Source organism: Miniopterus natalensis, chromosome 5 (genome assembly GCF_054644295.1).
Source record: "Miniopterus natalensis isolate mMinNat1 chromosome 5, mMinNat1.hap1, whole genome shotgun sequence".
NCBI classification, from domain to species: domain Eukaryota; kingdom Metazoa; phylum Chordata; class Mammalia; order Chiroptera; family Miniopteridae; genus Miniopterus; species Miniopterus natalensis.
Window position 1 is genome coordinate 78525327 of NC_142085.1, and position 24688 is coordinate 78550014.

Here is a 24688-nt window from a genome sequence, read left to right on the forward strand (position 1 = left end):
GTTTAACCATGTCTTCAGATCATAGGACAATAATATAACTTGACTGAATTCATTATCTCCCAGATAAAAGGAGGAGTTTGTCTTCTACTAATGTGTGTTGTTAATAACTGTCTGCCAATCAGTCACATTCGTTGAATAGACACTGTGTTTAAAGTGTTACGCTTAATGAGATAAGAAATTTTAGACAAAAGGCGTTTATAACTTAGTCAGAAAAGCATGCTGTTTGTGTCTGTGCACCACTCCCCCCCAGGCATCCCCACAGACTAAACATAAACACTGGCCATATGGCAAACACACACCGGCAATTGGTGGAGCCCACAGGGAGGAGTGGACCGTGCTTCTCGAAGAGCCGGCCCAGAGCTTGCACGCACCGTGTTCATTCTCACCCAGGAGGGATTGTCATTTTTAGATGCCATCGAGCCAATCATCAACTCCTTCCCAAACCCAGAAGCTGGATTCCTTGGGGTATAACTTCAGAATTTAAAACCTTAGGCAGAAAGGAAAAAGAGCCCTCAGTGATCTGCCAGGAAGGCAGAGGGAAAGGTTGTAAGGGCTCAAGGTGTGAAGGAAAATAGAGAGGAAGGGTTGCCGGTCCTTTTCGCTGGCTCTCACCAGACAGTATTATTGGGCTTAATTTCCATGCATGGTATTATGCTAGGAGCTAATCTTCTAAGGATTTTAAAAGACTAGGCTCTGTCCAGTGTCAAAAGGCTGGCAAGTCAACGTCTATATACGTTGTATGTAAAATGTTGTAGGTGCGCATTAACTTAGGTTGTTCTCAACCCTAACTGACTTCTGTGACTAAGTGTCCTCTAGGTTCAGACCAGGTAGGTTAGGAGAGCCACTGCTCCTTTGGGGAGATATGATGTATAAATAGAAAGGCACATACAAAAAGTGGCCTTTGATAAATGTTGAATCAGTAGCTACGATGAAATTCGATGCAGGAGGGGTCAACTTGGGTTACAGTGACCGAGTGGGCTTCACGGCTGAGGCAGGGTAAAAGAAAAGTTGTACTGATTACCTACCATCACTTGAGTCATTTTTATGGTGGTTATATATGTAGGTTGATGGGGATGTAGAATAAAGACGAGGGTGAAGTCCTCACTTCACTCAGACTAGGATAAGAAATGAAACAAAGGAAATAATAAACTGGATGCATTCTAATATTCAACCCATTCTCTGTCATTCAATAATGGGAGGCTATATCTAGTGAAGGCTTAGACTTGTCTTAACACTGTCTTATGTTTTTTTATTGTGCTCCATTTATAAAGAAATGCTGCTTAGCTCTTTGGACCAGAACTGTATTTTAATTTCAGTTGACCACTATTAGGGAAAGTACAGATGCGACTATATGAATGAACATACAGTATCTTCACTCTCAATAATGAGAGACAAATATTATTTCTCCTTCAGTTAGGCCAAACCTTGTGAGAGTTTCGTTTTCTTAGGTATGAATTTTTTTAAATAAATTTTAACCTTTGTCTTTTCAAAATTGTTACTTGTGTTTACATCACAATACAAGTTTGGTATTTTTTTGGATTCTGTACCTGTAGTTGTGGCACCATTAGGAAAGGCCAGAGGAAGTTGTTATAAAACAGGAAGCTGCCCAGCTGCACCGGGAGAGATTGAGAAAACTTAAATAGTAGAAAACAGTTCGTTCTGTGTATTGTGCTTCCTGTAAAGGGTTCCACAGAGGTTCCCTTAGCTTAGAAATTGTTGGGTTTTGACCACAATGAGGCAGAGCACAAGTCCCTTTCTGGTTGATGGGGCTTGAGTTCTCCTGAGAGCAAGTCCCTCTGTGGAGGGGACAAAGGTAACTGTGAGTCCAGCCATCTCCGTGTAGTCAATCCTCACCCCATGGCAGTATCTGTAATGTGCTGGTCAGTCCCTCTCCGGAGCCCTTCAGTTTTGTGAAATTCAGTGTAGCAATCATGCTCACATAAGCATCCAGCAACGTCCAATTCAAGGCTGGTGTTGGCCCCTGAGAGTGGACATTTATATTCATCTTCAACATAACTTCATCAATGTAACTTGAGCAACCCTGTGTCATCACAGGAATGATTAGCGTACCCGGACAATGCGCCCTGCTTTGGCCTTTGTTTTGACCTCAAATGACGCTCTCTCTGGTGCAGAATGCCACCCTGTTTCCCAAGGGCCAAGCAGCCACATGTTTGTATCCCTGTCGCCGTATGTCTTGTTCCTTCTATTTATATGGTGTGTGTCTGTATCAGTCCGCTTCTGTTCACTTTCTCGTTTGTAGAGAACACTGAAAACCACTCTGAAACACCGGCAGCTCCTGCTCCACCTCCTTCAACTCTTCCTAAGCCTAAACCCAAACCTAAGCCCCAAAAAACACCCGTGCCTCCAAAAGGGGCTGCTGCTGGGGCCAGCCCCAAGGGTGACGAAGTGCCTCCTATTAAAAAAAATACCAAGGCTTCTGGTAAGCAGGCCCCCATCCCTCCACCCAAGCCAACAAGCCGAAACACGACCCGAGAGGCCGGTGAGTATGCCCCCGGTGGGGTAGAGTCTAGGGTACTCGGCTCTGGGGTGGGGCTAATTACTTCTAAGAATCATGGCCTTTTGGATGTCTGGTATCTTAGGATGTAACACCAATGGATTCAGCTTTGACACCAAGAATGCCCAGGAGATTCCTTTGCTGCTATCTCTATCAAAAGAAAGTCAACCAGTTGATTAGTTGACCTCATTAGTTTGGGGGTGAATACACCTCTTTCATCCTGAGTGGCCACGGTCTACATGAGAACCATTAGAAGGAAACAGGGAGCAGTGTGCCTGGTGAATGGCGATGCTCTGAGATGACATTATTTAGACATCAACTGGCCTCTGCCTGTTTGAGTTTATGGGTGGATTTTTGGCTTGGATTTTCTTTCAAGATGTCTTAAGTTTGCACGTGAGAATATGACACGTGCATCTTTGACATATTTGCTGTATTGTAATGTCTTGAGTCTGTCCACATAGCTAGTCATTTCTCTATTCATAAGTGACAAAGGTTGGTTCAGCCCACCACTCTGTATTGAGTCTACTGTTTCAGCAGAGTCAAAAGTTACATGCTCAGTGCTTCCCCTTCCCCAAACAAAAGACTTCAATTTGTTAGAAGGAAAGCATCCTAGTGGTGTGGTTACAAATCACTATTGCAAATCCCCAGGGGATGTTTTGGTGACCTACAATATCTGTAAGTGATGTATATCCAGCTCTCCTTTCAATTCTCTAGATATGCTTAACCGAAAGGGAGCTCCCATCTTCTAGAGAACGGGAATGAGGAAGGCTACCATGCCATCTAGCCTTTTTAAAAGACATTCAAGTACGTGTGCTAGGTGGCTTTTTTCCTTTAGCACATGCATAAAAATCCTCCTGTTATAGCAAACCTTATCCCAAAATCAGCAGCAACGTTCTCGAAATTGGCCACCAGGATTTGCCTCGTATTCACCTTTTTCCCTTTGTAATTCATACGCATAATGCTCAGATTCAGAGAATGGCTTGGTTGACAGTATGTCAAACCCCTGAGTGTAGATAGGTGTCTCTCTCCCTGTGTCCCCGTCTTCTGCCTTTGACCTTGAGCGTCTGCATCTCTTCTAATAAGGGCTAACGTGAAATGTCTCGGAATCCCATGCCAACAATGCGTTCAGGCCATTTCCTCAGGGACCAGCTGCCCTCACGTCAGAGTCCATTCTTGTTGGCGTCTGCGTTTTCCCCAGACTGCCTGCCGCACCCTGGGATCAGTGCTTGACGTAAGGTGGGCTCAGATCCACCTCTTGAAGAAAAGCCCCCACCCGTCTGCCTCTCCTTGGGAATTAAGAGCCCGCCTCACACAAACCTTCCCGCTTCCTCATGCCCACACGGTAGCAGCTGGCTGTTGCCTCGCTTAGACGCCACCTTCCTTCTCATAAGAAAGCTGATTAATGCAGGGCAGTGGGCAGCTTCCATGAAACATTTTTTGGTTATTTCCAGATATTTTACTTGATTTATTTACAGACTCATGTTCCTAAGAGAATAGTACAGTCGTGTTATCCATTGTATTACAAGAGGCCCGACTGGTCCACAGTGTATGTAAGGATGTTGCTACTCGTGGGACTGCCACCGAGAAATGGGTCGCACTGCAATGTACTAACAAGCCCATCGTACAGGGATGCTTTTTTTAATACTGATAACACTCCATCAGAATCCAACTGATATTCCACTTGTAACCATTACAACTGTCTACACCGTAACATTTAATTTGAAAAATGTTGACCTTTTGGAAAGTTACTTAAAATGCTGCTCTTGGTTTTCAGTCAGATGTTTTAAGTTCCTAAAAAAGATACCAGTTAAGACTCTTCCTCTGTTACTTAATTAGTGTACACCTCCAGGTGACCAGGTAGCTGTTTGGCACAGTAAGCTGCTTTGCCAGTGAAATAAGACAAACTCTCCCAGTTTTTATTCTTTCTCATCAGTGTTATGCACTGTGTTAACAACAAAAGTAGCTGACTGGGGAGAGGTGGCTTTTCTTTTTAGTCATGGTCTTCACTCAAGGTGACTTAAGCAACATGGTTGATCTCAGCAAAGTCCTGTCACTTTAGGAGGAAAAAATATAATATGACTTGGATCTGCTCTCCAGGCATTGGGGAAAAAAGTCGTTTTCCTTAAGCCAGACTAAAGTTAACTTTGCTCTTAAAAAAGAAAACATTTTCTTTAAAGATTTTTTTTTATTAGAATTGATATGTGGAAGGGATTATGTTCAATTTATCTAAGAAAATAATTGAACATGTCTAGACATCAGATCCTTAGCATCTTTGTTGTGGAAAATAAATTTAGAATGGACTTAGGTAGTAGGCTTATGCTTAATATGTTTGTCTTATAAGCAAGTGAAGATTGTTAACTTCAAAAAGTAGTATTAACTGTGGCTGGCCAGCTGCAGGCAACCTGTTCAACAAACCAGAGTCTATAAAGAGAGAACTAACTATGAAAAAAATAGTATTGACAGGCGAGGAGGGGAATTCTAGTTATATATATCTAAAATAATAAAGCCCCAAGCTATAGACTTCTTCTAAGCCTGGATCTTGTCACTGAGTGAGACTGGCTTGTAGTGTATCAGAGTTGGTGAAGTCTTCCATCTCATTGTCTGTTCCTTTATCTGTTCTTCATCTCATGACCCTCCCGACTGACTTCAATAAGGTTATAACCAGAGGTAAGTTACAATAACATCTGTATGCAGTGCAGATTGGCTTCACAATACTGGCCAGATACTCCCTGATAGCTCTGTGGAAGACAGTTTAACCCCTCATGAAAAAGAAGGAACATACAGCATTATAACAGAAAAAGCAATGAGAAATTTATAGGTTATAAAGGTCATGAAATAAAAGTATGTTCTCATAGGAGGTTAAATATATTTCCTAAAATGGTATAAAGAAAAAGATAGCAACCTTTTTGTTTGGTTAAAGGCAGCCCTATCCAGAAGTAGGCAAACACACCACTGACGAAGTCCCTCGAGGAACATAAGGAGTTATCGGAAGATCCGAGAATGATACTCTTTTCCTTCAAATTATTCAAATAGTACCCACTTAGGCTTTTTTTGTAGAGAAGAATTTTTTCTGCCTTTTGATCATTTGCAGGGGACTTGTCTTTCATACGTGGCCATAGCTTTCCCTCTGCCCATGAGCGTTGCCCGCGGAGACCCAGGCCAGCGCGGCAGGCTCCCCTCTGGAGCCACGTGGAGAGCTGGTTTAGTGAGATGAGAACGTTGGCTCTTGGCACGGAAGTAGCTGGTGTTCTGCACCACAGCCTCTTCTGGATGTGGACCACGCCGGTCCCAGGACTTGTGTCACCATAGAACTTGTGTAACTTGTTTTGAGCTCAACCTTGTGCTGTCCCCAGACAGTCGCCCTTGCCTGTCCCCTACACACAATGATTTCCCTCCTTTGGATCATTCAGGGACTCTTTCAGGGGACCCAAAGGACAAGGAGTTGAGGATTTTCCCTTTGGCTGACCCAGGTAAAGACTAGAGGAGGGAGAAAACAAAAGCATCACTTGCTCCTTCCTTGATTGGACTCAGGGAGGGGGCAGAAAACAAAACCATTATCATTATTGGCCTATTTTCTTTCAGTCATTTACTCAACACATTTTAAAATTTTAAAGGGAATGTTGTCATTGCTGATTGCAGCTCGCTTAGTTTATTTGAAGGTGTTGTCTTCTTTGACTTTTAATGCAAAATCTCTCTATTTTAGCTGGTTCCTCTCATTCAAAAAAAACAACGGGCTCCAAAGCATCAGCTTCACCATCTACTTCCTCCACTTCATCTTTTCTCAAAACTTCAAAGGAGATAGTTTCTAGCAAAACAGGGACGGTGGGAACCACAAAGGGCAAGAAAAAAACTGGCAAGCGGCCCACGTCTCGGCCATCCACAGGTGCAACCACTTCTGGGGTGTCCGACCTTAAAGGAGAGCCTTCGGAGACCAAGGTGGAGAGCCTCAAAAGCGAGCAGCCTGGCCCTGGGGCCGAGGAGCCGAGCACAGGCAAATCCAAGTCTGAAGTCCCCCCGCCTCCGGGGGCCCCTCCGCCTCCTCCGCCCGCCCCTCACCTTGTTCTGGAAGATCAGTGCGATTTTGCCTCTGACACTCCTGTTGTCCTGGTCAGCGATGGAGCCGACCTGCCCGTCCCTGCCTTAGACCCAAGTCAGCTTCTCTGGACTGAAGAGCCGACCAACAGAACCACTGTCCACGCAGGCCCTGGCTTAAGTGTTAGCAGAGAAAATGCAAAATGGTGAGTCGGGGCCCCAGCCCCTTATTCCCTCTGTGTTCCCTACGAAGCTGAGTACTAAAGATCACTAAAGCATTCTGCTGGAAACAAGGAACCTGCTTTGATTTCTTTTGTAGTTTAATCTAGTGATTGTTAGATCAATACACAGGTCATCCAACCATTGGTTTTTCATGGCCCTGCTCCAGGAATGCCACGGGCTGCTGGAGACAGTGACCTGGGCCTTTGAAGGACATTTAGAGCTGCCTGGTCACTGCTCAGCAGTCCTTTTTCCTTTCACTAAGCAGTTCCCTTCTCTTTCCATGCCGTGGTTATGTTAAATCTTTACCACTTGTCTCGGTTGCTCATCCACTCCTGCTACCTTCATTTCAACAAGTTATTCAGCCTCCTCCCTCTCCAGGAAAATAAAAACCATCAGGAAAGAACCCTATCAAATTCCAGCTCCTTCTCCAGCGTCAGAGTGGCTCCATTTCTTGCTTCTTTAATTCCCCACCCAACTAAATGTTATCTCCTCTGTGGAGCCTTGCGATGCTTGTCCAGACAGAATTGGTTATTGCATCTACTCTACCCTGACAGCACTTTTTCCTACCTGAGGGGCAGAATGAACCAACATGTTTTACTTACCTCTGTTTCCCCAGCAGCCAGTACAGAAGCTGGTATGCCATAGGCATGCCCAAGCCAGAAACCTGGAATTCATCCTAGGGTCCTCAGTCTCCTTTGTTCACTGCATCTAATTATTCACCAAGTCCTCTGAATTTTCTACTTAAAGGTAAATAAGCCATGTTAGCTCTCCTGTCCCACAGGTAAGAAGGGAGGGCTGTCACAGTGTATAGTAGATGCCATAACCAATTCTGTCTAGGGAAGGCTGGGACATCTTAAATCCAGCCTCTTTTCTCTTGTTTTTAAGAATAAAATCAAGTTCACACTTCAACTCATTTAATTTAATGTTTCTTCTTCCAAGAAAATTTTAGTTGTGTTAAAACAGAAATTAGTACATTGATTTAAATTGATTTGTACCAATAGACTAAAATACTAACTTTATTCAAATACTGATAATAATCTTCATTTATTGAATACCTATTTAATGTCAAGAACTCTCAGTTATTAAATTCACATAGGACTTCCTTGAAATATTTCTGTTTAATAGGTGAAAAAACTGATGCTGAGAGAAGTAAATTTTGCCCGAAATTACCCAGGTAGCAAGTGGCAGAGCCAGAACACAGACCTAGAGTTGCACAGCAGATTCCATGCCCTAAGTAATTTTAGAAGTTTCCGAAGTAGTTGCTTTCACTTCTTCTGCTATTTTGTGTATGTGTGTGTTCATTTCTTGTTGTTTGTTTTTGTTTGTTTTTATCATCTTGAGCACCATCATTCAAAGGAAAGCCAAGGGATGATAAATAAATGTTAAATTGCAAATTATTTGTTTGCCATGTTAATAAATGCTATGGGAAAAGCAGATACTGAAATGAATGGTTATGGTATCCCTCATACTTCCAGCACTTAGCAAATGTCTTTATTTATAGTGAGTGTTTTCCAGCTTCAAAATCAATTCCAACCTTTAGACCTAAACAGCCACTCGTTCAGCATATATTTTTGCTTGCCTTCTGTGTGCTGGGCAGTGTATCAAGCACCAAAGATACACAAGTGAGCAAGGCATTATAGTTAACACTATTTCTTACCAAAATAATATCCAACGTACGTGAGGGGGCCCGTATCCAAAGGTGGAGTCCACTGCCACACACACTGAGGGAGGACACTGTATTGCACTAAGCTCCAGGCTGCGCGCTGGGGCCTAATGTCAGGCTTCAGCCCAAGTATTCGCAGGACTGTCAGGCAAAAGGGCTGAGCATCTGTTCTGCATTTCCACTGGGACTGTGATCAGAGAGAGCGAGCTTAGGACATAATTAGACATCGAGGTTTGTATAATAGATTTTCCTGTCGCTCAGGGTAACCACCATGCTTTCCTAGAAGAGGGCAGAGAGATTTTCTTCATATATTCTTCAAAATAAAAAAGTTAAATTGCAGTTCATCCCACAGGGATGGTTTGCGTTTGCTCTCGAGTTAATGAGCCTGGAATAAGCAGTCTCCCAAATTTCCTTCCAAATTCTTTCTTGTGTTTTGAAGCGGATATCTGAATTAGAATTCCTGGCGCTTAGTCACTTGCTTTACTTAGAACTCTCCCCAGTTATGTTTAGTCAACGAGTGTGTGAAAATCCTGTCGTCTTATGAAGGGGCTTCTGTTTGGAACACAAATATCAGGACTTTAAAGAAGACAAGTGGCCATGTGTAAAAATACCCACCTCTGTTCACACGTTGCAGGGTAGTAACTGTTTGGTAGATTTCTGTCCGTTGGCAGCTTCGTCAGTACCGTGTGTGTCTGGTGTAATTGAAGGCAGAAGCTAATAAGCCCGTCTGGAGCCCATACTCAAAAGGGACTTGAATCTGTTCAGTTCATTTCCACAAACATTGGTGGAGTGCACTGTATTGTCCAGTGTGCCTGGGAACCTTCGAGAAATGTAAGAACCAAGCCATGAGTTGACTGATATAAATGTGGAGTGTAATATTTAACAGTAAATATAACCCATAATATATTAACATAACTTATAATATCAAGTGTAAATAAAATATAATGTAGCATAACATTTAATAGGTAGACTAAGAGACTGAAGTCTGGATTCTAGACTGGACTTGCTTCCATGGTTGGGCAACTCACACATGATAGGACAATTATAAGTTATAAATGTATGCAGAAGTCTTTGAAAACTGTAAAACATAAAATACAAATAAGGTTAAAATAGTAATCAATAACATAATAAATTACTGAATCATGACTTGAGCAAATACCAGGGCTTAACTCTAAAGTATCTTCTGTTCTGCTCTTCAGAATGTGTTACTAATTGGCACATCTTTTCACTGTGCTGTGGTCATCCACAGGGGCAGACAAGAATGGCCTCCAGTGGCAATCGGCTAGAAATCCTGACTGTGGAAAAGATTTCCCATAAAATAGATCTCCTCTCATTTCAAATGAGATTTCACACTATGGAAACAGTATGGTGTTTTCTCAAAAAAACTAAACATAGAATTACCATATGATCCTGTAACTCCTGTGTACATTGCCAAAAATTTGAAAGGAGGTACTCAAACAGATATTTGTACACTGATGTTCACAGCAGCATCATTCACAATAACCAAAAGGTAGAAACAACCCAAATGTTTGTCAACTGATGAATGGATAAACAAAATGTGGCCTATACATAAAATGGAATATTATTCAACCCTAAAAAAGAAGGAAATTTTGACACATGCTACAACATGGATGAACCTTGAAGATATACTAAGTGAAATAAACCAGACACAACGGGGCAAATGCATAATTCTAATTATACAAAGCACCTAGAACAGTAAAATTCATAAAGACAGAAAGAATGGCAGCTGCCAGGGGCTGGAGGGGAGGGATAGGAGGTTATTATCTAATGGGGAAGATGGTGGTGACAGTTTTACAGCAGTGTGAATATACTTGGTGCAACTGAACTGTGCACTTAAAAATGGTTAAATATTATGCCATTTTTTACATAATAAAATGTATATTTTACACAATAAATGAAATTTTATATCTCCCCCTTTGAAAACAAGTATCCTGGCTGTTGAATTTTTCGAATATGTGAAAAATGAGACTTTTGAAAGCACTTGGGCCTGTAACCACAAAGAATTTTCAATACCTCAGATTTGGGCAAAGTTTGTTTTTATTATACAGAGAACTGGTTTTGGCTTTTTGTAGTTAATGAGGACAGCAAGCACATGTTTCCCACTAAACGTTTTTTCAGAAGTGTGACACCCAAATTTGGATTCTTTTATTTATATCAGAAAGCGATTTGAGGATCTTCTCCGTCTTAAAATGAAGATTACGTTGTTTTCAAAATGTTTTTTATGTAAAGTATATATTTTTTACTCTAGTTGATGAAGACTGGAAAGCTTTGTATATTTATAGTAACTTTATATTTTATTTTTAAACTACAGTTGATATTCAGTATTATATTCATTTCAGGTGTACAGGATAGTGGTTAGACAATCCTATGCTTTACAAAATGGTCCCCCAATATTTCTTGTACCCATCTGACACCATACATAGTTATGCAATATTACTGACTATGTTCCCTGTGCTGTACTCTACATCCCCAGGACTATTTGTAGCTACCAGTTTGTACTTCTTAATCCCTTCGCTTTTCACCTAGTCCCCCTACTTCCCTCCTCTCTGTATCTATGAGTCTGTTTCTGTTTTGTTTGTTCATTTATTTTGTTTTTCAGATTCCACATATAAGTGAAATCATATGATATCTGTCTCTCTCTGCCTGACTTATTTTACTTAGCATAACACCCTCTAGGTCCATCCATGTTGCAGACAGTAAGATTTCATTCTTTTTATGGCCGAGTAATATTCCATTGTACATATGTGCTTTAAACCAGAGACTCTTACCAAGTTCGGTAATAGAAATGATTGCATCCTTACACATAAACTTCTTCTAAAAAGTCCGTTTAACTCCCACGCTTTCCACCCCACGTTTTTAATATAGTCCTAAGACAGGCAAGTTTACAAATGGAAAAGCTAGGCTCAGAGAGGATGCATTATTATTTTTTTTTTCTGTTGACACACTGGCTGTGATGAAAATAGGCTTAATTCATGTGTCAATGAGAGATGTACTTTTGCGTGTCACTCCATTTCCAGGCGGTGAGTCCTGCTTGTCCAGGCCCCCTGGGGGTGGGGAAGGCCAGTAAGTGGTGACTGAGGTGCACCGTGCCGAGTGCTGCAGCGGGGTTGTCCTCAGGCCACCGTGGGAGAAGGGAGAAAGGAGGTCAGGTGCTCGGGAGCTTCTAGCCCCTTGTTCTTCCCACGGAACCCCCGTCGCTACGGAAAGACTAATGCAAAATATAGTTGTACTGTACTCACGTGTGACTGCGTCAGACCCAGCTAGTCAGTCGCCTTCCCGTTGCAGATGGAGTCTAACACTTTGAGCGCCGGGCACGCCGCTCGCCCGCGGCAGTGACAGCGGCCGCTGTGCTTTTGCCTTCGCCAGCCCGAAGGTGCTCACACAGCCAGCACTCCTCAGGGCGGGGCGTCCCCCAGGGTGGCTCGGAGCCTCACGCCACCCCTGTGTTTCTGTGCCCTTAACAGTTTCGCAGCCAAAGACGAGCTGAGAAAGGCAGCACCTCAGCTGCTGGCTCCTGGGCTGATGGGGGACTCTTCCGAATCCTTCAGTGCCCCAGAGGACGAAGGCCACAGGGAGTCCCGGGCCACCGACTCGGACTCCGATGGGCCCATCCTGTACACCGACGACGACGACGATGACGACGAGGAGGGCGAGGACGGCAGTGGAGAAAGTAAGACTGGCTCCCAGGAGGGAGGGAGGTGGGTGGCGGACAGAGCAAAAGCCGCATGGGGAACCAGACATCTGATGTGCCCTTCCCCTGCTATTCCGTCCTCGGGTTAGAGACGAGTGCGGCCTTAGCTTTAGCTTTCGGTGCCAGGCCTTTCCTGAGGACGGGTCCATGAGGGGCGGGTGGCGTCTGTTGGGCACATCCGCACATTTGTGTCTGTCCGGAGAGGCAAAGCTTTCTGAGGACGGAGGCCTTTCTCAGGACGATCAGACAGCCCTTCCCGGGGACCTTTCTCGAATCACTGCAGGATCCCCTGGGTTCCTCGTGGGAACTATTGGAGAGTTTCACTTATTTTTATGCTGTGGTTTAAGGAGAGGGGAGGGAGGAATGAGTCAAAAATGACACATATCTTTTAAGAATTAAAAACAGTCACTCATCCACAGTAGGTGATTGTATGCTGCCCGGCCCGCGTGGCTCAGCGGCTGAGCATCGACCTAGAATCCGGGAGATCGGGGTTCGATTCCTGGTCAGGGCACATGCCCGCGTTGCGGGCTCGATCCCCAGTCGAGGGCGTGCCGGAGGCGGCCGATCAGTGACTCTCTCATCATTGATGTTTCTCTCTCTCTCCCCCTCTCCCTTCCTCTCTCTGAAACCAATAAATATTGAAAAAAAAAAAAAAATGTATGCCTTCTAGGAAGGAATAAAAGTAAAGTAGAGAAAGCTAACCATTTATGTGTAACTTAGGGAACTGGGAAGGGCCTTTTTTTTTTTTTTAATCTTCTAAGCAGGATCACTTGGGAGGGATTCACTGTAGAGTTAAGTTTCTAGATTATGAAAAGTTATTGGCATATTAATGATTAAACATCAGTTTGTCAGATTTCCTTCAGTTTGTACTGAACAACAACAACAGATTATTATCCATGTGATATTAACTATCACCTATAGGGATGTCAGGGTTCTCTGGGTAATTTAGGATTAAAACTTTAGTATCAGATGTGGACTTTTGCCAGAGTGGTTGCTGAGTAGAGGAAGAGGGAAGACAAGGATTTCCTGTACAGTGTAAGTAAAGGGGCTAAGTTTATAAGACTTGAAAAAGAAAAGAAAGAAAAGGCATTATGCAATCAGTGGTTTCCATGATGCACCATCTCAGCAAAATAAACTTCACATATCACTTTCCAAATGATGAGGTGATGCTTCCAAGTTTTTCTTGGTGGCTCAACATTTTTCAGAACATTTTAAAAAATAGTTCTCCAGTTTTCCAAAATGAACTACATTCGACTAAAAACTTTTCCTCCCCTTAAGCTAATTAAAATTCCACTCTTGCATGTGGACAAAGAATTAGGCCTGGACTCAGTTTGAAGTCCATGCCACCTGTAACCTGAGTGCCACCTGCTAAGGGCCTCTTTCTCTGCATTTCTGCCTTTTCCAATCCTCAGGTGCTTTGGCAAGTAAAATCCGTCGAAGGGATACCCTTGCTATCAAACTTGGCAACAGACCGTCCAAAAAAGAATTAGAGGACAAGAACATCTTGCAGCGGACATCTGAAGAAGAGAGGCAGGAAATCCGACAGCAAATTGGAACCAAGCTAGTCAGGTAATGGCTGAAATTTTAGTGCTGCACTGACTAATGCATGCTTTCCCCCAACCTGAGGTCATTATGAATTCCTTGGGCATACCTGGCCTATCCGGTCTTTGAAAGTTGGTCCTGGATGGTGAACCACTCAGAGAACCTGCACTTCAGTCCAGCTCATCAGTGGCATTGAGGTGGCCAAAGCCTGATCCAAGTGTTGACAAACTTTTCCTATAAAGGACCAGTTTGTAAATATTTTAGGCTTTGCTGGCCAGAAGGCCTCAGTTGCAGCTGCTCAACAAAAGCAGCCATAAAGAGTATATAAACAAATGAGTGTGGCTGTATTCCACTGTAACGTTATTGATCAAAATAAGAGGCAGGCCTAGTTCATGGACTCAGCAGTGTTCCATGGTTTCCAGGCAGCTCGGGCCTGTGGGCACTGAGACTGTGAAAATAGTAGTTAGCTTCAGTGGTCAGCTCCATCCAAGACAGGTAACCACAGCCCCGATATCGAAAGTTCCCTCTTTTAACTTCAAATAAGTGATCATCTGACTTCTCTTCCTGCCTCCAGCTCTTGTATGATTTTTATTTTTGCCACTAGTGACTTTGGAAATCCATTGAACTGGTTGTTTTAATAGAAATGAGCAGTGAAGCTCTCTTTTTTATTATCAGTCCAAGCCTGTTTAAGTATTAGTTATTTTTCTGACTTCTCTCACTCTGCATAAACAGCAGGGTGGGTAAATTGGGAGAAGGGAACATTCCGGAAGACCAGAGCAGGATTTGTATAACTGCTGTATAGGGGCAAAGAACCAGGAGCCATTAATTCTCACTTTTGGGAGAAGTCCAATACCTACCTTCAAGTTACTATTTTAATTATTTATAAAACATCAGTAGTTGGAGAAAGAGAAAAGGTCATTCTAGAGGGAGGAAACTCCATAAACAAAGGAAGGGCCCAGCCGGGCGTGGCTCAGCAGTTGAGCATTGATCTAGGATCCAGGAGATTGTGGTTCGATTCCTGGTCAGGGCACATGCCCGGGTTGCAGCCTCAGTCCCCACTAGGGGACATGCAGGAGGCAGCCAATCAATGATTCTCTCATCATTGATGTTTCTATCTCTCTCTCTCCTCCTTTCCTCTCTCTGAAATCAATAAAGACATATTTAAAAAAAAAAAAAAAATCAAAGGATGGTGTGTTTGGGGGGTGACATAGTATGGATATGTCATACAGGATACATGGATGCACAGATGGCACATCAGGCTGGCATAGATGGTCACTTGTTTTTTTGTGGGCTCAATTACTTAAGTTAATTTTGAGGAAGCTCTGAGGAAGATTAAACTTTAACAAAATTTTTGATGAGTTCTTTAAAATATTGATTTTAATTCTTAATACAATTTCTGTCACAGCCATAAAAATTTAGAATTGATAGTATCTATATTAAAATTACCTGTCGTGTATATTAGTTTAATTTGCACACAAACTCAGCCTACATTTAGAGAAAGGTTTTGTCTGTGATTAACAACAAATTAGTAATGTAAACAAGACCAAAAACAAAGAAAGGGTTCACAGGACTTTCAGCTAACAAATAGTTAGCTACTAATCACAAGTAAGCCTGGCTTGTCTTGAAGGCATATGGGAAGGGCCTAGGTATCTCAAGAGAACTATATATAATGGAATTCATTTGAGCTCAAAAAAGCACTGTTTCATTTAAAACACTATGTGGTGTAGATTGGATCTTCTCCCAAGTTGATATGAACTCTCAAGCAGCAGCCTTTTGTAGATGTGAATGACTGTGTGTGAATTAGCCAAAAAGCTAAGCTGTTTTAAGAGACCAAAATGTGCAGTGGCCCAAACACACACTTCCACAAGTTTATTCTTTTTCACATAAAAGTCCAAAGGTAGGTGGGCTGTTCAGCATGGCTGGAAGCATTGCTCCTTGCAGTCCAGCCAGGTACCCAGGTTCCTTCTGTCTTGTTGCTCTGCCATCCCCATGGGTACTCTCGTCTACATGATCCTAGCTGGCTCATTGACCATGTTTAAGTTCCAGCCTGTGGAAGAAGGAAGGTAGAGAACATACACACACCATCTTTTTAAGGGTAAAAAGTAGAAATTACAGACACCATTTCTGCTCACATCCCATTGCAAGAACTTGGTCTTACAGCCACACCTTGCTGCTCAGGAGACAGAAGGCTGTAGCTGGGGTGGATGGGGGCCGGAGGGAGGGGGTCACAGCTAAAGCTTGGGGGATTCCGTTTCTGAAAGGAAGAGAGAGAATGGGTAATTGGGGGTAGTTAGCAGTCTCAGCCACAATCTCTAGTCTCCAAACTAACAGAAAGGACACTTGTCAGTTTAAAAATTGATTTTTATTTCACAAAACATGAAAAACTATAGCTCTGTAGTTTTATTCTGTGTCTCCCACTAAGGGTGCCTTGTTTATAACCTGCAGTATATCCTTTTTGTCATCATAGGAGACTTAGCCAGAGGCCCACAACTGAGGAATTAGAGCAAAGAAATATCCTGAAACGTGAGTATCCTGTACTATACAGTGATCCGTTGACTAACCATTAACAAGCTCACTCTAGACATGACCCATTTATCAGTAGGAAACCTTAGTATATTTATTCACAAAGGATTGAAATGGCCCAATCATGTCACATTTATGTGTCATCGTTTACATAATTTAAAAAATAATTTCTTGAAATTTGTATTTCATTTTGTGGCTTTCAGCCTGACATCCCCCAGACCAGAGTCATGGTTGTGACAGTTGTTTTTAAGAAAGATGAAATATAGTCCATGTATTCTTTCACTCAACAATTAAATAAAAGAAAATCCTCTGGTCAGCTTGCAAATACATGTCAAAGAGAAGGCCAGAGAATCCACAAGGAAATGAATCAAACCTTCCTATATTATTATTAATAATACAATTTGTTGCCAGGTTTAACAGATGATTCTATTTAAAACAGAATCCTGGTAAAAACAATTTTTCAATCCATTTCATTTCAATGCATTTCATCTTCCCTTGTTATGATAACTGTTTCCCTCTTGAGTTATTTATGATTTCTCAGCACTTATGGAGCTCTCCTTCCATTTTCCAACTTTATTTTCTCATTTCATTTTTTTTCTCTATTTTCTTTGACTCGACTTTTCACTCATGAGTCCAGTCATATTTAAAGTATTAAAGTTCATATGTTAAAGCTATATAACGAATGGAAGCAGTTTGTCATCCTATAGTGTATCAATGTGGTTACTAACTACAGTGAGTTAAGTAATGGATATTTTAAAATTCAGCCTGTAGTTTTATATATTATTAGCCCAGTTTCCAAAGAGCTTTTTGTTGTATGAAATATCAAAAAGCAGGGATGGGCCAAACTCCGGATAGTGCTACCATAGTAACGAGCCACTGGCATGCGCTGCATCTTTTTCAACCAAGCTTTTAGGGTCAAGTTGGCCTGTCCGGGTGACCCCCATTCTCCAATCTGAATTGTTTGCTTTCTTGAAGGAAAGAAGGGTTTTAATAGCAGAGTTATACTACAGTTACTATTACTAAGACAGTTCATCAGTGAGGGCTGAAGAGAGAGAGGAATTGCCAGTCTGTGGGATTTTCTCCCTTGGAAAGTTTTGTGTTTTTTTCCTGGCTCTTTGTGAGTATTACTGGGATAGAACCCAAGAAAGGACTTAAATGACCATCAATGTATATAAGAGCCAGTTTGGAGAGGGAAAAAGTCATGGCCAGAAAAAAAAGAAAAGGTCTTAGCTTTCTAAAATAGGAGAAGAGCGATGTCTAATTTAGACAAAACAACACCAGAAAGGCTCCTGGCTTTTTGTTTGAATTGCCTTTTAGATAAGCTCAAATGCAGATCTTGAGCTCCTAACACACAGATTATTTCTTATTGGATGCCTGATGCAATACCTAGAAAAAAAGGAAGAGCAAATTGTGGGCAATTTTTTCCTGCTCCTGGGAGACAAATAGTGCCAGACCACGTTGGTGTTCGGTTATTTGACGAACTGTGTCATAGATCTAGAAATTTATCCCACATTGATCTTAAGTGCTGTGTTGGCTCTTATCCCCCATTTTCCTGGAGGTTCGGAAAAGAGTGAAACGCCAAAGTCAACTTCAGATCTGACTTCAGCCCTTATTTACTTCCTTTTCAGTTTGGTTAAGCATGCTTTTTCTGGAAACAAAAGACACATTTGCAGTCCAGAGAGGCAGATAACTGGCCTATGGTCTCCTGACATAATGTTGTATGGCCAAGGGAAGCAGAAAAGAGGACTGGTGGAGGTCATCTAGAGCATACGTGTGACACTTTCTTCTGCCCCTGCTTGCCTCTCGGTTCTTCCACGTAGATGGCTCTTGTTTGATGTTTCCTCACTAGCTTTTGTTCAAAAGCAGTATGATTGTCTATTTGAAGAAAAGTCTATGCGTGACGTGGTGTGGTTTTTAAGGACATTTATTTTAACTAGGTCACTTTTTCTTGACAAATTAAGGAATGAATTTACAGAATAAAACATTCAGCAGTTCTCAGATCCAAGTCCACTAGTTTAGTAAACATGAGTCAGATGATAGCTCTAATTGTTTAGTAAACATGAGTCAGATGATAACTCTAATTGGAACACAGGACAAATTTTATTTCTTCGTTTCATTCCTGCTATCATAACCTATTTTATTTCTTTGCTATTTCAGTGCATCTAGCATTTTAAAATACATACAAAGTTATATTTAGTTGTACATTTTTGAACCAGTTCCTTAAAATTGTTAAAATGGAAAGCACGTTTTGGTGCTTAAAAGGTCAACTTTTGCTTATCAGAAAAAAGTGATATATATGGAACATCTTTTCAGGGCAGGGATAAAAGATAAAAATCATCTCATACTCTTTAGCTGTGACTGTAATTCCATTTGTGTCTTCTATAGGGAATAAATATAGTAAGGCTTTGAGTTCTGCATATAACACTTTATATGAAATTTTTTAATCATAGAGAAAAGTCAAAACCATTTTACAGTAAACACCTATATATCTACCACTTATATTCTACCATTAACATCTACTTTATCACATCTTGCTTTATCACATATCTGTTCATCCATTGATCCATCTCTTTTGGAAGGGGGGCATTTCAAGTAGGTTTAGAAATGTATTTTCATTTCTTAAAAACTCCCATACAGAAACATGTAAAACAGCAAAAAGAGAAACAAATCCACAAAAATATTTGGCCTTTTTAAATCCCATTTTATCTTAATTGATGACTCAAGAATATAATACTCCAGTTGCTGGTATTTCCGTGTTTGTCTCTGTTGTTTTAGCTCATCCACAAATGTTCTGGGCAACACGCACTAGCTAGGCAGCTTTCCTGTAGTGCCCTCCCTCCTCCCAGGCCTCCTGTGTTGCTTGTGTTTATGGCCAATGCTTCCTGTGGCTATTCTGAAATATCCGCCCCCTCTGCTCTGATGAAAGTTACTGAGCGCAAGATTTATCAATGGGCCGCATCACTTCCTTCATGAATATTCCTCCAGTCTGTTTCAAGGGACCAGAAAGGTTTACGTCCGACTTTATAATTAGCCCTCTAATAAATAAATATTTAAAAACTCAGTGAATTTTTTAAAACTAAGTTTACTAGTTTAACCTTGACTCTTTGTAAGAGATTTTACAGTGACTATTTAATAAGATTCAGAAGAACAGTGATGTTGGCTTCCCTCCACCTCTATCTAACCCTCTTCCCCTAACTTGTTAGAAGCATAATTTCAAATATGGGGAATGTAAGGAAGGCAGCTTCTGACGCTAAAAAAGAATTCCCAAATGGTATAATGGTGTTTATTTCACTTCCCTAACTGCAATAGGCCCTTCTTTTTTTAAAACTTAACTGGCTGTCACGTAGATGTACAATATGCTTAATAAGGCAAAATTATCTAATATTCCCTAAGAAGTGACATTTTGTGTATTTCATGAAAATTGGAGCATTAGTTTTGAGTATATTGGCTATCCATTTTTTTTGTCTTTGAAAAGTACCTTTAAAAACATAGCATAATCACTGTATGGGAAGAATTGACTAAAATGTTTTAAGGGTGATAATTTTCTTTTTATTAATAATGTCAGCAGAGGATTGATCTTGTAAAACCCTAATTTGAATGGCTTGAACCATAAGTTTGGTGTTTGGATTGTACAATCCACATGCCTTATCCAACTCACAAACGGTAATTATTTGACCCTAAGGATGTATTTTAAGGATACCTATAGTTGTTTCGTGGGAAGAAATCTGAATCATAACCAAATTTTTTTTACACTTAATAAAAGCATACTAACTAGTTGGTTTCTTGCAGGATGATTTCAGTTTACATTCACTCTTTGTCGAAAAACCAAACTAATCATTCTCTTTTTTATAAATTAACATGAGTGTTTCAGAAGACTGTAGAGTCTTTTCCCTGTCAAGATAAGGAAAATTATTAGAGATTTAGCATGTTCGAGTAACAAATTCAGATGCTGCAAATATTGAATGCTAATATTTTATTAATGATAAAAATAATCTTAGTGGTAAGAAGTCTATTTGAATTTTAAAAATATAATTATCTTTTCAGAGAGGAGACTTCTTGTTCACCCTTTTAGCTGAGCTTTTATACAGTGTGATTTTTCCTTCAATAGAATTCATAACAGCACTTTCTAAAAGATAATCTCCTGTAAGTATTAATACCCAATGAGTAAAATCGGTGCTCATTTATTCAACAAATGATGAGCTACAGGAAGCAACAGAGAAAAATTCATCAAGTAAGCAACCATTAAACCCGAAGGGATGTTTATTTCTTTAAAAGTCCTGGACATTTTTCTCTTAATCCCATCTGTTGGGCAGCATTCATTTACATTGGCCATTAAATTGTACTACTTGGTGAAGTACTAGAGGCAAGAGAAGACTTTGGAAAGTCACAGTCATAAGAAAATAAATCATCTCCACCAAAAGTACACCATAACCCCATTCAGAACATTCTGGCTCAAAAGCAAAGTCCAAAGAAATGCTTACATTCTGCTTCTATGGAAACCAAAGCAGACACATCAAGTATTTTAGTTGGATTTGAATGGAGACCAGCAACTCAGACGTGCATCAGATGGTTCTAATTTGTTCTTTTGATATGTCTCGGATTTTCACATGGCAGCCAGATCCAGAAGTAAATTGTTCTCTGAATTCTGATAATCTGCGCTTGTAAGCCCGTGAGATGATCAGCAGTGCAAGGCTGTCACCAGAATATGGACACTCTTGTGATTTTTCCCAAATAGAACAAGAAGCTGGGAAGCAAAGAGGTTTACGATTGGTAAATAAGGTGGTCATATAAGGAAAAAATAATACATGTGTATATATACATATATAAATTAATGGTACATAGACATATGTAAATTCATGATTGACTTATCTGCAGAATCTTTTGACAGCTTTATAAAGGTGTTGGGGTTTTAATCAATATCCGTTACAGTCAAATAATTGTGCCTGATCTACTTTTCTGATTATGGAATCACTTATAGTAACTAAGTCTTCATGTCTCCCCCCCACTGACAAACAGAGAAGAATGAAGAGGAAGAACAGGAAGCAAAAATGGAACTTAAACGCAGACTCAGCAGAAAGGTGAGGAAACAGTGTTACCGAGCGTGTGTGTCTTCAGATAAACTTCATGTTTAAATGCAGATCAACTCTCTCCATGTAAATCTGAATTTAAAAATAATTACTCCTGTTTGTCTACCAAATAATGACAGAAACTAAAATCATTGTAATGAATACATCATGAGCTATGTTTATGTGTATAATTACATATATTGATTTTGACATTAGCAATCGAAAGTTTTAAAGTACATTTGATGATTATGAAAATAACACAGTCTGTGTAAAAAAATTTTTTAATGCAAAAGGGAATTAAAAGAAGAAAAAAAATATCACACAGACTTCTCCCATTTAGAGGTATCCATTACTAATAGTTCAATGTTTAGTTTTTTAAAATGCTCACGGTTTCCACGTAGTCTTGGAAATATTAAATAATTATTTTGTTACCACTGAAGTTTTGCCACTATTCTGTATCGGGGCCACGTGAGTAATTTTTTAAGTGAACTTGATCTTAGCCTGCCTACTGCAGTGCTACCCAAGTTGACAAATGGCGTAACTCAGACAATTGTTTCCACCATTTATGAAAATATAAATCTGACGCCAGAGCTATCACTTTTTTCTGTGTTAAAATAGTAACAGTCTGGAAAAATTAAGCACTATCAGAGCTTATATTTCATCATAAATCTTTGCTCAGTAATTGTTCAGATATACCTTTCACCTCTGGACAAGGCAAGATGAGTAAAGCAAGACATGACTTCTGCAGTGAGGGTGTGGCCTGACCCACGTTTATCGGGCTGGCCGGGGAGTCCACGTGGAAGCATTCTAAGGCAGGTAGAAGAAACACTCCTTTCCCTTGGAAAAGTCAGAGACTGTACTTTGAGAGGTTTTGGTTTTGTTTTTTAGGGGAAAAGTTCGTTTATTCATCTGTGTTCTTCTTAAAGACCCTAAATGTCAAATAGTGATCAAGCTGAGAAAGACTCTGCAAACTGAATTTCTAGAGATGGCTCTTCGGGCATTCAGTGGCCATTAAGTTCTAGCTACAGATAAGATGTAGCCCCTCCTCATTGCTCCAGGCTCACCCCTGACACGCGTATAGTCTTCTTAATCCAGTTGGGCCCTTCCAGGAGGCAGCAGAGCCTGCCTTACCTCCTGTCCCCATTTGCTTCCTCCATACAGAGCTCCCTGCCGTAGGTGCAGGACAGTTCATGTCACTGTCACCAGCACTGGTCCTGAAGGGCAAGGTGGATGGAGAATTTCTGACCTGTGTGACCCTTGGTCACTGGCCTTTTGGGCAGTCCTCAGAGGCAAGGGAAACCTCCGTAACCCCACCTGTCCTGGAGAGGCAGTGAGAATCTAGCAGTATAGATTAGACCGTCACTGAGAGCACAACAGAACCACTTAGATTACTCCTTCCTTTGTCCGTTGCCCACCAGAGCTTCACGAACCTGGAAGGAACTGAAATGGTCATATCCCAGCTCAGGTGGGCTCAGGGTGCAGACCCAGGCCTTCTAAGAGTCTTTGAATGCCTTGAAGGTTAGAGCGTTGACTGAGTTCAGCTTCTGGTTTTACTTAAGAGAAAACCAAGGCCCTGGAAAGGGGATGTTTTTAACCACAAAAACATTTTTTTGTGATTGTGCTTAATTTTTCCAAACATTGAGCCTATGTAAATAAGGAACACTTCCACAGAGGACTACTTAGACAGTGGGTAGTCTGGCTATGTACAGAGTGCATATATGGACAGAAAAGACACTGAAAATGGACCCCATAGAAAAAAACAGAGGCCTGGGTTTACCTGTGTGACAATACAGTGACACCTCCCAAGCGAGAAAGACCACAGAAGCATGGACCCCAATAGCAGAGAGTAGGTGATGCCTGTCGACCAGGCGGGCATGTTTCTTTAGTCTCAGAACCATCTCTGCCTTAATCTTGGACTTGGGAAACGACCAAGAGAGGAAAGCACATACACACAAGGGCTGGGTAGATTAAATAAGACTATAAATTTGAATTTGACAAAGACCACAAGAGGAATCCACGGTATTAGAAGTGTCTTAAATTAAGGTTGCAGCTGATTTTAAGCAGTTAGGGCCCCACTGAAGTGCAATTCTTCAGAAGGTCCCCCTCCTGCATATCAGCTTTTGTGGCCAAGAGTCAATATCAGATGTGGACCTGGGGCCTTAGCCTCCCATGGAAGAAGGCCATGGACAGACCCTTCACTGGACCATTTCTTTGTCATAACTTTGTGCATTTCTGAGTGTACAGGTTTAATAAAAGTAGAAATCAGGATTTTTATTCTCATTTCTAAAAATTGCAGGACTTTTTGTCTTGATACATAATTCAGTCCCCAAACCAGCCATCCTGTATCTGAAGTTTTGTCGTATCTGTGTGGCTTCATGTTCCCTGTGTCAGCGACGACAGGCCCCTTTATCACAATGCCTGGCAAGTTGGAAAAAACAGCATAATGCAGACACTTACCAAAGACTGTGACCTATCTAAAAATGATGATTTTTATAGTCTCAGAATTAGGGCACTCTGCTTTCTAGTTCTTATTAGAAACTCCCAAGATGCTGCTGCCTCCTTTTTTTCTTTTGATAACTGAAAGTGACCTTATTTAACCTCAACTTTGAAGTTCTCTATGGAAAACTTGCCACCACGAGGCTGTAAATGGTTTACTGAACTGGTCCTTTGTCCCTGTTCTCCTGCAGCTCAGCCTGAGACCCACGGTGGCAGAGCTACAGGCTCGAAGGATCCTGCGGTTTAACGAGTATGTAGAAGTCACCGATTCTCCCGACTACGATCGCCGGGCAGACAAGCCCTGGGCCAGGTTGACACCTGCAGACAAGGCAAGAACTCCAGTGGCTTTAGCCATGATTTCACTTATTTATGATTTTATTGCTTTTCTAAAAGCGCCCACTCACTCATCCCCTCTCGGCCATCTTAGGAAGCTAGATATTACCAATTATCCCAATAATTTTCTACCTTTGATTATTTAAGCCACTTATGTGATATATTTAGTAATATTAATGAAGTTCTTTCAACTAAGCCTCAGGAAAAAACTGTAATTCTCATGGTATCAAAAATACTCGCCAGGTGGTTCATTGGGTGGAGCATCGCCCCATCCACCAAAGGGTTACGGGTTCCGTTCCCAGTCAGAGCACATACCTGGGTTGTGGGTTTGATCCCCGGTTGGGGCGTGTGTGGGAGGCAGCCAATCAGTGTTTATCTCTCACATCAGTGTTTCTTTCTCTTTCTTTCTCTCTCTCCCCCCCCCCTTCCTCTCTCTCTAACTATCAATAAAAACATACCCTCGGGGGAAGATTTAAATGATAATAATAAAAAATACTATGTATTCTCAGTGCTATCTCTTGGCGGCCTGTTTTGTTTCAATCTTAGAAATACCTAGTTTCAGCTCAATGACTTCCCATTGTTGG

The 24688-nt window shown here is 41.3% G+C and overlaps 1 protein-coding gene across 5 annotated transcripts in view; it reads left to right on the forward strand.

The window, feature by feature from the left end:
* PHACTR2 (phosphatase and actin regulator 2) overlaps nucleotides 1-24688 on the forward strand; it is a 99258-nt gene that overhangs the window by 58236 nt on the left and 16334 nt on the right. For 3 of the 5 annotated variants that reach the window (XM_087817663.1, XM_087817662.1, XM_087817664.1), the window contains 7 exons: nucleotides 2261-2500; nucleotides 6219-6753; nucleotides 11918-12123; nucleotides 13557-13713; nucleotides 16154-16209; nucleotides 21226-21287; nucleotides 23963-24100. In XM_087817663.1, the coding sequence (XP_087673789.1) occupies nucleotides 2261-2500; nucleotides 6219-6753; nucleotides 11918-12123; nucleotides 13557-13713; nucleotides 16154-16209; nucleotides 21226-21287; nucleotides 23963-24100 (1394 nt within the window). The remainder of the gene's footprint in view (nucleotides 1-2260; nucleotides 2501-6218; nucleotides 6754-11917; nucleotides 12124-13556; nucleotides 13714-16153; nucleotides 16210-21225; nucleotides 21288-23962; nucleotides 24101-24688) is intronic. The other 2 variants (XM_087817665.1, XM_087817666.1) reach the window with 2 other exon arrangements.